Consider the following 14,871-nt stretch of genomic DNA (forward strand, 5'->3'; position numbering starts at 1 on the left):
TGTAGTCACCCTCTCTTACTGACTCCTGAGATGGGAGATGGTCAATGGGGATATGATGGACTATGGGGAGACGATGGACTATGGGGAGATGATGGACTATGGGGAGATGATGGACTATGGGGAGATGATGGACTATGGGGAGATGATGGACTATGGGGAGACGATGGACTATGGGAGATGATGGACTATGGGGAGACGATGGACTATGGGGAGACGATGGACTATGGGGAGACGATGGACTATGGGGAGACGATGGACTATGGGGAGACGATGGACTATGGGGAGACGATGGACTATGGAGAGACGATGGACTATGGGGAGACGATGGACTATGGGGAGACGATGGACTATGGGGAGACGATGGACTATGGGGAGACGATGGACTATGGGGAGACGATGGACTATGGGGAGATGATGGACTATGGGGAGATGATGAACTATGGGGAGATGATGGACTATGGGGAGATGATGGACTATGGGGAGACGATGGACTATGGGGAGACGATGGACTATGGGGATAAGATGAACTATGGGGATAAGATGAACTATGGGGAGAGGATGGACTATGGGGAGACGATGGACTATGGGGAGACGATGGACTATGGGGAGACGATGGACTATGGGGAGATTATGGACTATGGGGATATGATGGACTATGGGGAGACGATGGACTATGGGGAGACGATGGACTATGGGGAGACGATGGACTATGGGGAGACGATGGACTATGGGGAGACGATGGACTATGGGGAGACGATGGACTATGGAGAGACGATGGACTATGGGGAGACGATGGACTATGGGGAGACGATGGACTATGGGGATATGATGGACTATGGGGAGACGATGGACTATGGGGAGACGATGGACTATGGGGAGACGATGGACTATGGGGAGACGATGGACTATGGGGATATGATGGACTATGGGGATATGATGGACTATGGGGAGATGATGGACTATGGGGAGACGATGGACTATGGGGAGACGATGGACTATGGGGAGACGATGGACTATGGGGATATGATGGACTATGGGGAGACGATGGACTATGGGGAGACGATGGACTATGGGGAGATGATGGACTATGGGGGGAGATGATGGACTATGGGGAGACGATGGACTATGGGGGAGATGATGGACTATGGGGAGACGATGGACTATGGGGAGACGATGGACTATGGGGAGACGATGGACTATGGGGAGATGATGGACTATGGGGAGACGATGGACTATGGGGAGACGATGGACTATGGGAGACGATGGACTATGGGAGACGATGGACTATGGGGATATGATGGACTATGGGGAGATGATGGACTATGGGGAGACGATGGACTATGGGGAGACGATGGACTATGGGGAGACGATGGACTATGGGGAGACGATGGACTATGGGGAGATGATGGACTATGGGGATATGATGGACTATGGGGAGATGATGGACTATGGGGAGATGATGGACTATGGGGAGACGATGGACTATGGGGAGATGATGGACTATGGGGATACGATGGACTATGGGGAGACGATGGACTATGGGGGGAGATGATGGACTATGGGGAGATGATGGACTATGGGGAGACGATGGACTATGGGGAGATGATGGACTATGGGGAGACGATGGACTATGGGGAGATGATGGACTATGGGGATACGATGGACTATGGGGGGAGATGATGGACTATGGGGAGACGATGGACTATGGGGAGACGATGGACTATGGGGGGAGATGATGGACTATGGGGAGATGATGGACTATGGGGAGACGATGGACTATGGGGAGATGATGGACTATGGGGAGACGATGGACTATGGGGAGATGATGGACTATGGGGAGACGATGGACTATGGAGAGATGATGGACTATGGGGAGATGATGGACTATGGGGAGACGATGGACTATGGGAGATGATGGACTATGGGGAGATGATGGACTATGGCCCTGGTGCCCAACTTGCAACCTTTAGGCCACATGCAGCCCTTTGGTATATGATGTGTGGCTATCAGCAGTCTGTAGTAGGGACTTTGGCCTAGGAGCTATGCACTGTGCACTATGACCTAGGGACTATGAACTGTGGCCTAGGGACTATGCACTATAACTTAGGGGCTATGGACCATGGCCTAGGGACTATGTACTACCGACTATGGCCTAGGGACTTTGCACTATGGTCTAGGGACTATAGACTGTTGCATAGGGACTATGCACTAGGGATTATGGCCTAGGGACTATAGACTGCGGTGTAGGGACTATAGACTGTGGTGTAGGGACTATAGACTGCGGTGTAGGGACTATAGACTGCGGTGTAGGGATTATAGACTGCGGTGTAGGGATTATAGACTGCGGTGTAGGGACTATAGACTGCGGTGTAGGGACTATAGACTGTGGGGAAGTGACGGAGTGGAGATCGCAGGTCATGTGATCAGATGACGGTTCCGGTGGGAGTAGAGGGAGGCGGTGAGGCGGGGGGGGGGGTAGGGGGAGGGGTTTCTCTCTCCCCAGCTCAGAGCTCCATTCTGGGATCCGCCAATCCGGTGCCGGGGCGGAGCCTCGGCCGTCCCCCTGTGATGACGTCATCACCCTCTTGTCCCTCCTGGGAGGACCCCGCCGGTAGCCAATTAGATGTAAATACGTCAGACAGGCAGTGACGCGGACACCTCATGAAGGACCCCTCCAGGCGGTTCCCTCGGTGAGGAGAAGGCCCGGACCGGCGGGGCGGTGTTGTTACCATGGTTACAGGTAAGAGATAACGGCTCCCGGGGTCGTATTACTTTCATGTGGGGGGAGGGGAGGGGCCTGTCCGTGTCCCCATTGTAGAGATTTCTCCTCACTTCCTGTCATGTCTGCTATACAGGAAGAGGGGGACACATGACAGGGGCGCTAACCCCTCCATACTTTATACTGACATCCGGGGGGTGCGGAGGCTCTTAGCCCTCCTGTAGATTTGGGGGGTAAACATGGATAGTTGAACCTCTTCAGCCCGGGAAGATTTACCCCCCTTCCTGACCAGGCCATTTTTTGCGATGCGGCTCTGCGTCACTTTCGCGGTCATGTGACGCTGTACATAAACAAAACTGACGTCCTTTCTTCCCCACAAATAGAGATTTATTTTGCTGGTATTTTGATTATTTCTGCAGTTTTTGTTTTTTGCGTTTTTTATTTTTTGCGCTATAAACAAAAAAAACAACAAAAAAAAAAAACAATATTTTTTACTTTCTGATATAATAAAATCCAATAAAAAAATGTAAAAAAACAAAAGTCTTCATCAATTTATTGCGATATTTATTCTTCTGTATATTTTTGGTACAATAAATTCCCAATCAGCGTTTATTGATCGATTTGCGGGGAAGTTCTCCGTCTACAAACTATCGGGGGGAAGATTTATGGAATTTTTGTTTATTTTCTTATACTGGTAATGGGCGGCGACCAGCGACTGATAGCGGGACTGCCATATTGCGGCGGACAATCCGACACGAATCACGTCGCAGTCCGTTCTTTTCAGTGGAAGATGTTCAAATCTGTGACCCCCTTCAACACCCGGCTCTTTTACCCCCTTCCTGCCCAGGCCGGCTTTCAGACAATGACGCGGTCATGTGACGCTCTACTCGTGTGAGATTTTTATCATTTTCTTCACACAAATAGAACTTTTGGTGATATTTAATCACCGGGGGGGGGGAGGGGGGGTATTTTTTGCTAAATAAATGAAAAAAGACTGGAAAAAACAAACATTTTTCATAGTTTTTGTAAACGGTTAATTTTTCTCCTTCACTGATAGGCTGCACTGATGAGGTGACATTGATGGGCACTGATAAGGGGGGCACTGATGAGCACTAATGAGGTGGTACTGGTGGGCACCGAGGTAGCACTGATGAAGTGGAACTGATGGGCACCGATGAGGTGGCACTGATAAGGAGGCACTGGGGGGCACTGATGAGGGGGCACTGATGAGGTGGCACTGGTGGGCACTGATGAGGAAATGATGAGGGGGCACTGATGAGGCACTGGTGGGCACTGATGAGGTGGAACTGATGGGCACTGGGGGGGGCACTGATGAGGCACTGGTGGGCACTGATGAGGTGGAACTGATGGGCACTGGGGGGGCACTGATGAGGAGGCACTGATGGGCACTGATGAGGTGGCACTGATGGGCCCTAGTGGGCACTGATGAGGTGGCCCTGGTGAGGAGGCACTGGTGGGCACTGATGAGGAGGCACTAATAAGGGGGGCACTGATGAGGAGGCACTAATAAGGGGGGCACTGATGAGGTCACACTGTTGGGCACTGATGAGGTCACACTGTTCGGCACTGATGAGGAGGCACTGATGAGGTCACACTGTTGGGCACTGATGAGGAGGCACTGATGAGGTCACACTGTTGGGCACTGATAAGGGGGCACTGAGTCACTGGTGGGCACTGATGAGGTTGAACTGATTGGCACTGGTGGGCACTGATGAGGAGGCACTGGTGAGCACTGATGAGGGGGCACTGATGAGGTGGCACTGGTGGGCACTGATGAGGAAATGATGAGGGGGCACTGATGAGGCACTGGTGGGCACTGATGAGGTGGCACTGATGGGCCCTAGTGGGCACTGATGAGGTGGCCCTGGTGAGGAGGCACTGGTGGGCACTGATGAGGAGGCACTAATAAGGGGGGCACTGATGAGGTCACACTGTTGGGCACTGATGAGGAGGCACTGATGAGGTCACACTGTTGGGCACTGAGGAGGAGGCACTGATGAGGTCACACTGTTGGGCACTGATAAGGGGGCACTGATGAGGTCACACTGTTGGGCACTAATGAGGAGGCACTGATGAGGTCACACTGTTGGGCACTGATAAGGGGCACTGATGAGGTCACACTGTTGGGCACTAATGAGGAGGCACTGATGAGGTCACACTGTTGGGCACTGATAAGGGGGCACTGAGTCACTGGTGGGCACTGATGAGGTTGAACTGATTGGCACTGGTGGGCACTGATGAGGAGGCACTGGTGAGCACTGATGAGGGGGCACTGATGAGGAGGCACTGGTGAGCACTGATGAGTGGGCACTGATGAGGAGGCACTGGTGGGCACTGATGAGGGGGCACTGATGAGGAGGCACTGATGAGCACTGGTGGGTACTGAGGTGGCACTGGTGGGCACTGATGAAGCACAGGTGATGAGGGGGCACTGATGAGGTGGCCCTGGTGTGCATTAGTGAGGAGGCACTGATGGGCACTGGTGGGCACTGATGAGGTGGCACTGATGAGGGGGCCCTGGTGGGCACTGATGAGGCACTGGTGAGGAGGCACTGGTGGACATTGGTCGGGGGCTGAATCGTGCTCTATGTGTCTGTCACAGAGCCAGCTCTGGAGGGAGCACGAGTGCCCCCATAGCAAGCGGCATTCTATAGGGTTACTCAGGGGGAGGAGCCAGAAGCGCCGGTGGGGGACCCCAGAAGAGGAGGATCTGGGCTGCTCTGTGTAAAAAACCCTTACACAGGACAGGTAAGTATAACATGTTTGTTATAAAAATAAAACTTTAAACTTGACATGTTTGGTATCTTTTAATCGACACAACTCCATCTTTTATATTTGACCAAAAGATCGGGGAATATTATTGTGTTTGCATTAAAATTATTTTTTTTTACTTTTTTTGGGAGGGGGGAGGGGGGGATTACAGTAAAACTCCGATAGAGATTTAAAAATACGTGTGCAAAAAATGTAAATAAAAAAAAAAAAAAGGTAGACAAGTGTTTATTGCAATGCAGATAAAATGCGTCCATAACACAAGATGCCGGTGTGGTTGGGGCCCTGCGGGGCGGTGCGACCACTTCACTGGTAAAAGAAAATAAAGCAATTCAAAGAGAAATAGCGAGACGCGGACGGCTGCGAGACGCGGCCTTCACCTGTAATCATCTTCTCAGGGAACGCCGTCAGTCAGGGCCGCACGCCAGCGATACAAAAAGAAAAATAAACTTCTGAAAGATGATTTGCAATGGTAATGAAATGGGGGCTGGGCGGTAATGGACGGGGGCTGGGCGGTAATGGATTCGCGGTCGGCCACTCGCTGCTCCTCTTACAATAGGAACAGATGTTCGGCCGGCTTCCTCGTCTCTCTATCTGGGCGATCCCGCTCCGCACCTTCCTGACGCTCATTTACATGCAGAATCGTCCCACTCATAAAACGCTGAGAGGAGAGCGCCGCACATTGTCACTGCTAGAGAGAGAGAATCACACAATCCCCCTCACATCGCATGTGGAGCTTCAGAAGTACAGCCTGGCGGAGCCGCTGAAAACGCATGAGTCACGCCGCAAATTACTCAGTGAGTGGGCGGCCGATTGTGGTGACTAAAGAAGGCCGAAAGCCGATAGTTATCCAGAGTGGAAGAGATCAGGGCTGAGAGAGAAGGAATAGATCAAAGATTATAGATTGTAGAGGATCGAAGAAAAAAAACATTCCCTAGAAGACCGATACATTCCACAATGCTGGAGAATTGTCTGGGCTTCATGGGGAGGGGATTTACTTATTTGACTTCTATAGTGGGGTGTATATAGAAATTCAGGGCCAATGGAGGAGAAAATAGAAATCCCAGAAAATGTTCCCTTCACATTCCAGACATGAGAATTCTCCAGACTGAGCAGCTTGTTCTCTTCTTATTCCTCCCCGTCAGCCCTTCTCTCTTTTATCTCTATCCTCATCTCCCCCCATTACTTTCCTCCCTACCACTCCCATCACTATTACATTACTCCCTTCTCTTCTCTTCTCTTCTCTTCTCTTCTCTTCTCTTCTTCTCTTCTCTTCTCTTCGCCTCTCTTCTCTTCTCTTCTCTTCTCTTCGCCTCTCTTCTCTTCTCTTCACCTCTCTTCGCCTCTCTTCTCTTCGCCTCTCTTCTCTTCGCCTCTCTTCTCTTCTCCTTTCGCCTCTCTTCTCTTCTCCTTTCGCCTCTCTTCTCTTCTCCCTTCGCCTCTCTTCTCCTTTCTCTTCTCTTCTCTTCTCTTCTCTTCTCTTCTCTTCTCTTCTCTTCTCTTCTCTTCTCTTCTCTTCTCCTTTCTCTTCTCTTCTCTTCTCTTCTCCTTTCTCTTCTCTTCTCCTTTCTCTTCTCTTCTCTTCTCTTTTCTCTTCTCTTCTCCTTTCTCTTCTCTTCTCTTCTCTTTTCTCTTCTCTTCTCTTTTCTCTTCTCTTCGCCTCTCTTCTCTTCGCCTCTCTTCTCTTCTCCTTTCGCCTCTCTTCTCTTCTCCTTTCGCCTCTCTTCTCTTCTCCCTTCGCCTCTCTTCTCCTTTCTCTTCTCTTCTCTTCTCCTTTCTCTTCTCTTCTCTTCTCTTCTCTTCTCTTCTCCTTTCTCTTCTCTTCTCTTCTCTTCTCCTTTCTCTTCTCTTCTCCTTTCTCTTCTCTTCTCTTCTCTTTTCTCTTCTCTTCTCCTTTCTCTTCTCTTCTCTTCTCCTTTCTCTTCTCTTCTCTTCTCTTCTCCTTTCTCTTCTCTTCTACTTTCTCTTCTCCTTTCTCTTCTCTTCTCTTCTCTTCTCTTCTCTTCTCTTCTCCTTTCTCTTCTCTTCTCCTTTCTCTTCTCTTCTCTTCTCCTTTCTCTTCTCTTCTCTTCTCCTTTCACCTCTCTTCTCTTCTTCTTTCGCCTCTCTTCTCTTCTCCTTTCTCTTCTCTTCTCTTCTCCTTTCTCTTCTCTTCTCTTCTCTTCTCTTCTCTTCTCCTTTCTCTTCTCTTCTCTTCTCCCTTCTCTTCTCTTCTCCTTTCTCTTCTCTTCTCCTTTCTCTTCTCTTCTCCTTTCTCTTCTCTTCTCTTCTCCTTTCTCTTCTCTTCTCCTTTCTCTTCTCTTCTCTTCTCCTTTCTCTTCTCTTCTCCTTTCTCTTCTCTTCTCTTCTCCTTTCTCTTCTCTTCTCTTTCTGCCTTTCGCCTCTCTTCTCTTCTCCTTTCGCCTCTCTTCTCCTTTCGCCTCTCTTCTCCTTTCGCTTCTCCTTTCGCCTCTCTTCTCCTTTCGCTTCTCCTTTCGCCTCTCTTCTCCTTTCGCTTCTCCTTTTGCCTCTCTTCTTCTTTCGCTTCTCCTTTCGCCTCTCTTCTCCTTTCGCTTCTCTTCTCTCACCCTTTTTTCTCTTCTCTCCTCTCCTCTCCTTTTTCCTCTCCTCTTCTCTCCGTTTTCCTCTCCTCTTCTCTGCGTTTTTCCTCTCCTCTTCTCTCCGTTTTTCTCTCCTCTTCTCTCTTTTTCTCTCCTTTTCCTCTCCTCTACTCTACTTTTCCTCCTCCCTTTTTTCTTTTTTTTCTTTTTTACTTTTCTTTTCCTCTCCTTCTTTTCTTTGCCTTTCCTTTCTTCTCTTCTGTTCCTCGCCTCTTCTCTTTTTCTCATTTCTTCTTCTCTCCTGTTCTTTCCTCTCCCATCCTCTTCTCCTGTCTACTTTCTCTTTCCACTCCCCTTTTTTCTCTTTTCTCTCTTCCCTTTTTCTCATCTATTTCTTTTTGCCTTCCTTTGTTCTCTCACATCTGTCTGTGCCCCTCTAATCTTCTCTTCTAGCTCTTCTTTTCTTTTCTCCTCTTCCCTCCTCTCCTTTCCTCTTCCCTCCGCTCCTTTCCTCTTCCCTCCCGCTCCTTTCTTCTTCCCTCCCGCTCCTTTCCTCTTCCCTCCCGCTCCTTTCCTCTTCCCTCCCGCTCCTTTCTTCTTCCCTCCCGCTCCTTTCCTCTTCCCTCCCTCTCCTTTCCTCTTCCCTCCCTCTCCTTTCTTCTTCCCTCCCGCTCCTTTCCTCTTCCCTCCCGCTCCTTTCCTCTTCCCTCCTGCTCCTTTCCTCTTCCCTCCTGCTCCTTTCTTTCTCTATCATTTGGCCCCTCTCTCCTCTATTTCTCCCTCCTGTCTCTTTTCCTCCTCCCTCTCCCTCCAATTTAAATAAGCTTTATTGGTCAGACCTAATATAAAACATTTCTGCATTCCCAAATCATTGGAGACCTTATTATTATTATTATTATTATTATTATTATTATTGTTTATTATTATTATTGGTGATGGTTTTGGGGGAGGGGTTTTATTCCTGTAAAAGATTATAAAGGAGATGGAGGTGTGTCCAGGAATGTTGGGAGGTGTGTCCAGGAATGTTGGGAGGTGTGTCCAGGAATGTTGGGAGGTGTGTCCAGGAATGTTATTGGGGAGAATGTAAAGGAGGATGGGATGGGGAATCCTCGTATTTATCCCTCCCCCACCAATGGGCTCCTCTTCTCTCAGTACAATGTGGAGTCTCCTCTCTATAGAAGGAAAGCGGGGAGTCTCTGGAAGCGAGTGTCCCCCACTGATGAGTACTTGGGGCCCTGTAGCATGAAATGAACCCCATTTTTACCCCCCCCCCACACACACTGGACACATTACTGCCAGAGTCTACTTTCCCTGGGCTTATGGAGAAGACTGTGCCAGTGGGCCCCGGAGGATGTGATCTACTTCCTGCTAGGGGGCCCCAAGTACTCATTAGTGAGAAACACTCACCTCCAGAGACTTGTGTGTTTTTTGTCTTGTCTTTTTCCTCCCCCCAGACTGAAAATAGACAGTGAACGGTGAAGCAGCAGACTGATGGGCTCGTCACTCTGCTTTCTCCTTCTATCAGCATTCTCCAATTGTCAACACATGAGCAGTGCAACACAAGTGGTTGACTCCCTTATGCTGCTTCTCCCTCTTCCAGTCTGAGCTCTGCTGTACAGAGGTTGCAAGAGGCTGATACCAGGTCACATTCAGACGTTTGCATTTAAAAATATCTTCACTGATGATAATAAAGAAGAGAAGACCGAGCTCTGTTCGTTTTTAGTCTTTATATTTTTTGTATTAATTTGACTCTTTTCCATCTGTGGGGATATTTTTATGATGAGATAATCGGAAGGGCGGTAAAGTCAAGGAGATGTACAGCTTTTATTTTTTTCAAAGATTCTATATGAAAACATTCGAGTTTTGTGGTCTCCATGAATATTCCGGAAGGTTCTGTGAGGAGTGTTTGGTGACGACAAGCAAATCACAAACCAATGATGAGGATTTCAATGAAATCTGTTCTATTCAACAAACGTTTATTATTTGATCAGAGTTCTCCTTTTACTGTAGGGAGGGATCGGCTGTGGTTAGAAACTTAATGGTAGAGACAGGACTGGGACACAAGGGGTGGGCAGGAGGGGAGGGCGCCCTGGGCACAGCGGTAGGGGGCGCCCCCCACACTACAGGCACTCGCCAAAACAGTGGCTAGCAACTAGCAAACTGCAGCTTCATGTCTGCCTTGACAGCTACTGTGCTCCAGCGGGCAGGAGGGGCAGCCGCCCTGGGCACAGTAGTAGGGAGGCACCCCCCTCACCACAGGCACTCACCAAATCGGTGGCTAGCAACCAGCAAACTGCGGCTTCATGTCTGCATTGGTAGCTTACTGTCTTCCAACGGGCAGGAGGGACAGCTGTCCTGGGCACAGCGGAGGGGGGGGATGTCTCCTCACCACAGGCACTCACCAAATTGATGGCTGTCAACCAGCAAACCACAGCTTCATATCTGCCTTATCAGCTACTGTCCTCCAGCGGGCAGGAGGGGCAGCCGCCCTGGGCACAGCAGTAGGGGGGCGCCTCCCACACCACAGGCACTCACCAAATCAATGGCTAGCAAGCAGCAATCTGCGGCTTCATGTCTGCCTTGACAGCTACTGTCCTCCAGCAGGCAGGAGGGGAAGCCGCCCTGGGCACAGCGGTAGGAGAGGAGGGGCGCCCCCACACCACAGGCACTCGCCAAATCAATGGCTAGCAAGCAGCAAACCACAGCTTCATGTCTGCCTTGGCAACTATTGTGCCCCAGCGGGCAGGAGGGGCAGCTGTCCTGGGCACAGCGGGGGGAGTAGGGGCGCCCCCTCACCACAGGCACTCAGTGGCTAGCAACCAGCAAACCGTGGCTTCATGTCTGCCTTGACAGCTACTGTCCTCCAGCGTGCCCACTCCTCACCCCATTTGCACACAACGGATATGAAAACACACTGCGCATGCGCAACTACCTTCTAGCCCTGAGAAAGCAAGCTAGAAAGAAGCCTAGAAAGTGCACACTCCATGCCAGCCATGGGCAGCCAAGGCAAGGGGCACACATTCTACAGACTTTATTAGAAATGGGGATAGGGGGACATTTCGGGATCCTAGCCCCGGGCACTGGACAAACCTGTCCCGGTACTGGGTTGTGATCTTTTTAGGCTGGGATAGAAGATATGACCACAGAAAGCCAGTTTTCCTAGCCCACAGTGTCCCTTCTATGAACTGGAAACCCAATCTATGGATAGAACCGGTTTGTGGTGAAGCCGGACTGGAGTATTGACAACATGGAGCCTCACCAAACCAGAACCAAACTCTGATACCCACAAGGGGCCCTTTTCTATGGATCTGATAGAGTTTTAGGTCACATCTGGCCTTGTCTATTAGAAGGAACCCCTCATTAATAGAAGAGCTTCAATGGCCTTTATGTTTGGCAAAGAACCGTCTTCAAGGCTGGCCAAACGGTGAAGCGAGGACTAGTGTGATACCCCATTGGACACATTGATAGGTAATGCCCGTTATGACCAAATGTCATGTTCTCAGAGATTATTATGAAGGACCAGCTTCTTCCATATCACTATCTCTGATACAAATTTACCAACTCTATAAAAAATCCCCCTTCACTACCCCTAACGACCCCAGCTGACGATATGCAGCCTCTTTGTATTCATTATTTGGTGTGTATGGTATGACCCACTGTACCCCCCCCCCCCCTCCATTTTGCTTCGAGGTTCTTAGCCTTCCCATGTTCACTCCTACCCTTTCGGAGTAAGAAGACTTTCAGATATGAATGTGTTTTCACCTCTAAGGACAAAAATTCACTTCTGAGCCTTCATGGTGAGTTGACACTGACTGTGGACCTTGTTGAGTCAACACGTTGCCATACTTTCTGCAGAGGTTGGGTCTCAGGTGTGTCTTTTGGAATAGAACATTTCCCCCTCCTATCAGGAGCCGGGTCTGAACCTATGCGATTCCTCTTCTTGTTCAGCCACCTGAGATGCTGGCCCGCTCCTTGTTCGATCCATTGGACAATCTTGTCTTGAACCTTGTTTCTGGTGAACCTTGAACCCTTTGCTCCTCCCATATACTTCCTTTTTATGGCCTTGCACTCCCTGTTTGCCAGATTATTATGCTCTCTCCAGCCAATATCTCACTCTTGTCCCTCCTGTTGCAGTCTGTATCTTCACTACTACTGGTTTCTCGACATTTGGTTTGTTCCTCGACTACGCTTTTGCTTGGTCACAACCTGCAACACTTGTTACTGACCTATGGCTTGTTTACTGACTACGCTTCTGCTTGTTCCCAACCTTCTATATCTGCTACTGGAGCCAGGCTTGCTCACCTCCTGGTGGGGTGAACCTGAGGCCCGCAACCTGGTATTAACACACAACAAAAGCCGTTCCCATTAGGAGCTCTGGTAAACACCGGTGTCAGGGTTGGGCTCAGAGCTGGCCGCTCAGCTGTCGGCTAATTGCCAGCTCCGATCTATCCACAGTTACTCAGCTGTTGATGATATCCTGCTCATCAGTCCTGCCTACTTAAGCCGCCCAGTCCAGAGGTTCTCTGCCTTCGCCTTCGTCAACATTACAGAAACTATCTCCTGCGATCCTGTTCAAGACTTGCTTTGCTGACATCCCTTCTGGCTCCAAATTCTGCTTGCTAATATACTACATTGATCCCTGAACTTCTGGCTTGGCTGACTATCTGTTCCGGTTACTGAACTTTGGCTATGTTTTGACTACATTTGTTCTATTTACTTTTATTATTAAACAAGTGTGATTTAACTCTGTCTCGGCCTGATTTCATGGTTTCTGACAACCGGTTAGTGCTTGGACCCTGCAACTCGGGTGAGCCGTGTCACCTGCCAGGGTGATCTGCTTGTATACCTGTCCTGGTCAGTGGAAACCTCTCTACTGCTATAGCTACTGGTCTCCCAGCCTGACCGTGACACCTAAAACGATGGAAGGCCCCCAATTGTCTACAACCTTAAACTATAAATGTTGCTCCTGCAGTGCTGGTACATCCCATTCAAGTCTACGGAACCGTCAGGTCTTTGCTGTGGTCTGTATTCCCATCAGCAGAATTATCTGTCACAACCTGTGGTGGTAAATCTCCCCAATGTAAGGTAGTGTCGCCACCTTTTTTATTCAAGCCAAACCCAACACTTTAGCAGTCGATAGCAATTTTTATTTATTTAGCAGAAACATTGTGGATTCTGGTGTAAGGTGGTTTCTGCTCAGCAGAGCCCCCCACTTACATGAGAGTTCCCAGCATTACCCCTTAAATCAGGTTTCCCAAAGCCCCCATCAGAGTCTGCACAGCACCCCTTACATCTTAGTCCCCCTTACCTTTGTGTACTCACTCAGAGGCAGGAGGGAGGGGGGAGACTTCAGGCACAGATGTGGATGGTGCCCCATCATTGGTATCAGTGGGAGGAATAGTGCCCCATCATTGGTATCAGTGGGAGGAATAGTGCCCCATCATTGGTGTCAGTGGCAAGAACAGTGCCCCATCATTGGTATCACTGGGAGGAATAGTGCCCCATCATTGGTATCAGTGGGAGGAATAGTGCCCCATCATTGGTATCAGTGGGAGGAATAGTGCCCCATCATTGGTATCACTGCGAGGAATAGTGCCCCATCATTGGTGTCCATGGAAGAAATAGTGCCCCATTGTTGGTGCCAGTGGGAGCAATAGTGCCCCATCATTGGTATCAGTGGGAGGAATAGTGCCTGATCATTGGTATCACTGGGAGGAATAGTGCCCCATCATTGGTATCAGTGGGAGGAATAGTGCCCCATCATTGGTATCAGTGGGAGGAATAGTCTCCCATCATTGGTGTCCATGGAAGAAATAGTGCCCCATTGTTGGTGCCAGTGGGAGCAATAGTGCCCATCATTATGTTAGTGTGAGGAATAGTGTTCCATAATTAGTGTCAGTGGGGGCAGGAATTATGCCCCACTGTTGGTGTCATTGAGAGGAATAGTGCCCCAAGGGCCAAATAAAGGCTAGCAAAGGGCCACATCCGGCCCTTGGCCTCAGTTTGGAGATTGCTGCTCTAAGACAGTTGGCAACCCTGGTGATGAGGGTGTGCCCAAACACACCAGGCCCATGCGCATGCCTATGCATTTGGCGGTTGTGGTACTCGGTTACTTGGAGAGCCACAATCCGGTCTGAATAATGTGTCTGTTTTTGAGGCGGTCTGAAACCCGGACACGTGGCGGCACGGACACGTGATGAAAAGTGACGGCAGAAAAAGACCAAGTACTCCATCGAGTTTGCCCATTTTTTTTTTTTTTTCTGTTTTTATTGTTTTATTTTATTTTATTTATTTTTTTTCGTTGACTTTGTTTTTTTTTTGTTTTGTTTTTATTGTTTTGTTTAGTTTTTTTTCATTAACTTTGTTTTCTGAATATAGATCTATGTTTATCCCAAGCATGTTTGAAGCCAACTACTTACCTCTGCTGGCAGTTTATTCCAAATCATCAACTACCCTTTTAGTAAAATAATACTTTTCTAAGATAAGTACTGTCCGGGTGAAATCCTGGATGGGTGGTAAACCCTAGGGTAGGGGGGGTCTTATGCCACGTACACACGGCCGGACTTTCCAACAGAAAAAGTCCGATGGGAGCCTTCGGTCGGACATTCAGACCTTGTGTATGCCCTATTGGACTTTTTCTGTCGGGATTTCCGACGCACTCAGATATAGAACATGTTCTAAATCTGTCCATCGGAAATGACGATGGAGTTTAGCTCGTTGGCAAGTCCGTTTTTTGTGTGGTCGCGGCATTACCTGTAAAGATTCACTAAGGTACTCAAATGTACTCAAATGTACACCCTTCCTCTAAAAATGTTATTACAC

At 49.2% G+C, this 14,871-nt stretch overlaps 1 protein-coding gene across 1 annotated transcript; it reads right to left on the reverse strand.

Annotated features, from left to right (window-relative positions):
* Positions 1-7,308: 7,308 nt before the first annotated feature.
* Positions 7,309-14,282, reverse strand: LOC141145743 (uncharacterized; the record flags this gene model as incomplete). The annotated part of the gene is made up of 3 exons (XM_073632625.1): positions 14,163-14,282; positions 7,891-8,049; positions 7,309-7,701 (listed from the first exon to the last, which is right to left on the reverse strand). Coding segments are annotated over exons 1-3 (672 nt in total), but the record flags the coding sequence as incomplete, so codon positions are not given.
* Positions 14,283-14,871: the final 589 nt, after the last annotated feature.

Source organism: Aquarana catesbeiana, linkage group LG05 (genome assembly GCF_042186555.1).
Source record: "Aquarana catesbeiana isolate 2022-GZ linkage group LG05, ASM4218655v1, whole genome shotgun sequence".
In the NCBI taxonomy this organism is placed as follows: Eukaryota; Metazoa; Chordata; class Amphibia; order Anura; family Ranidae; genus Aquarana; species Aquarana catesbeiana.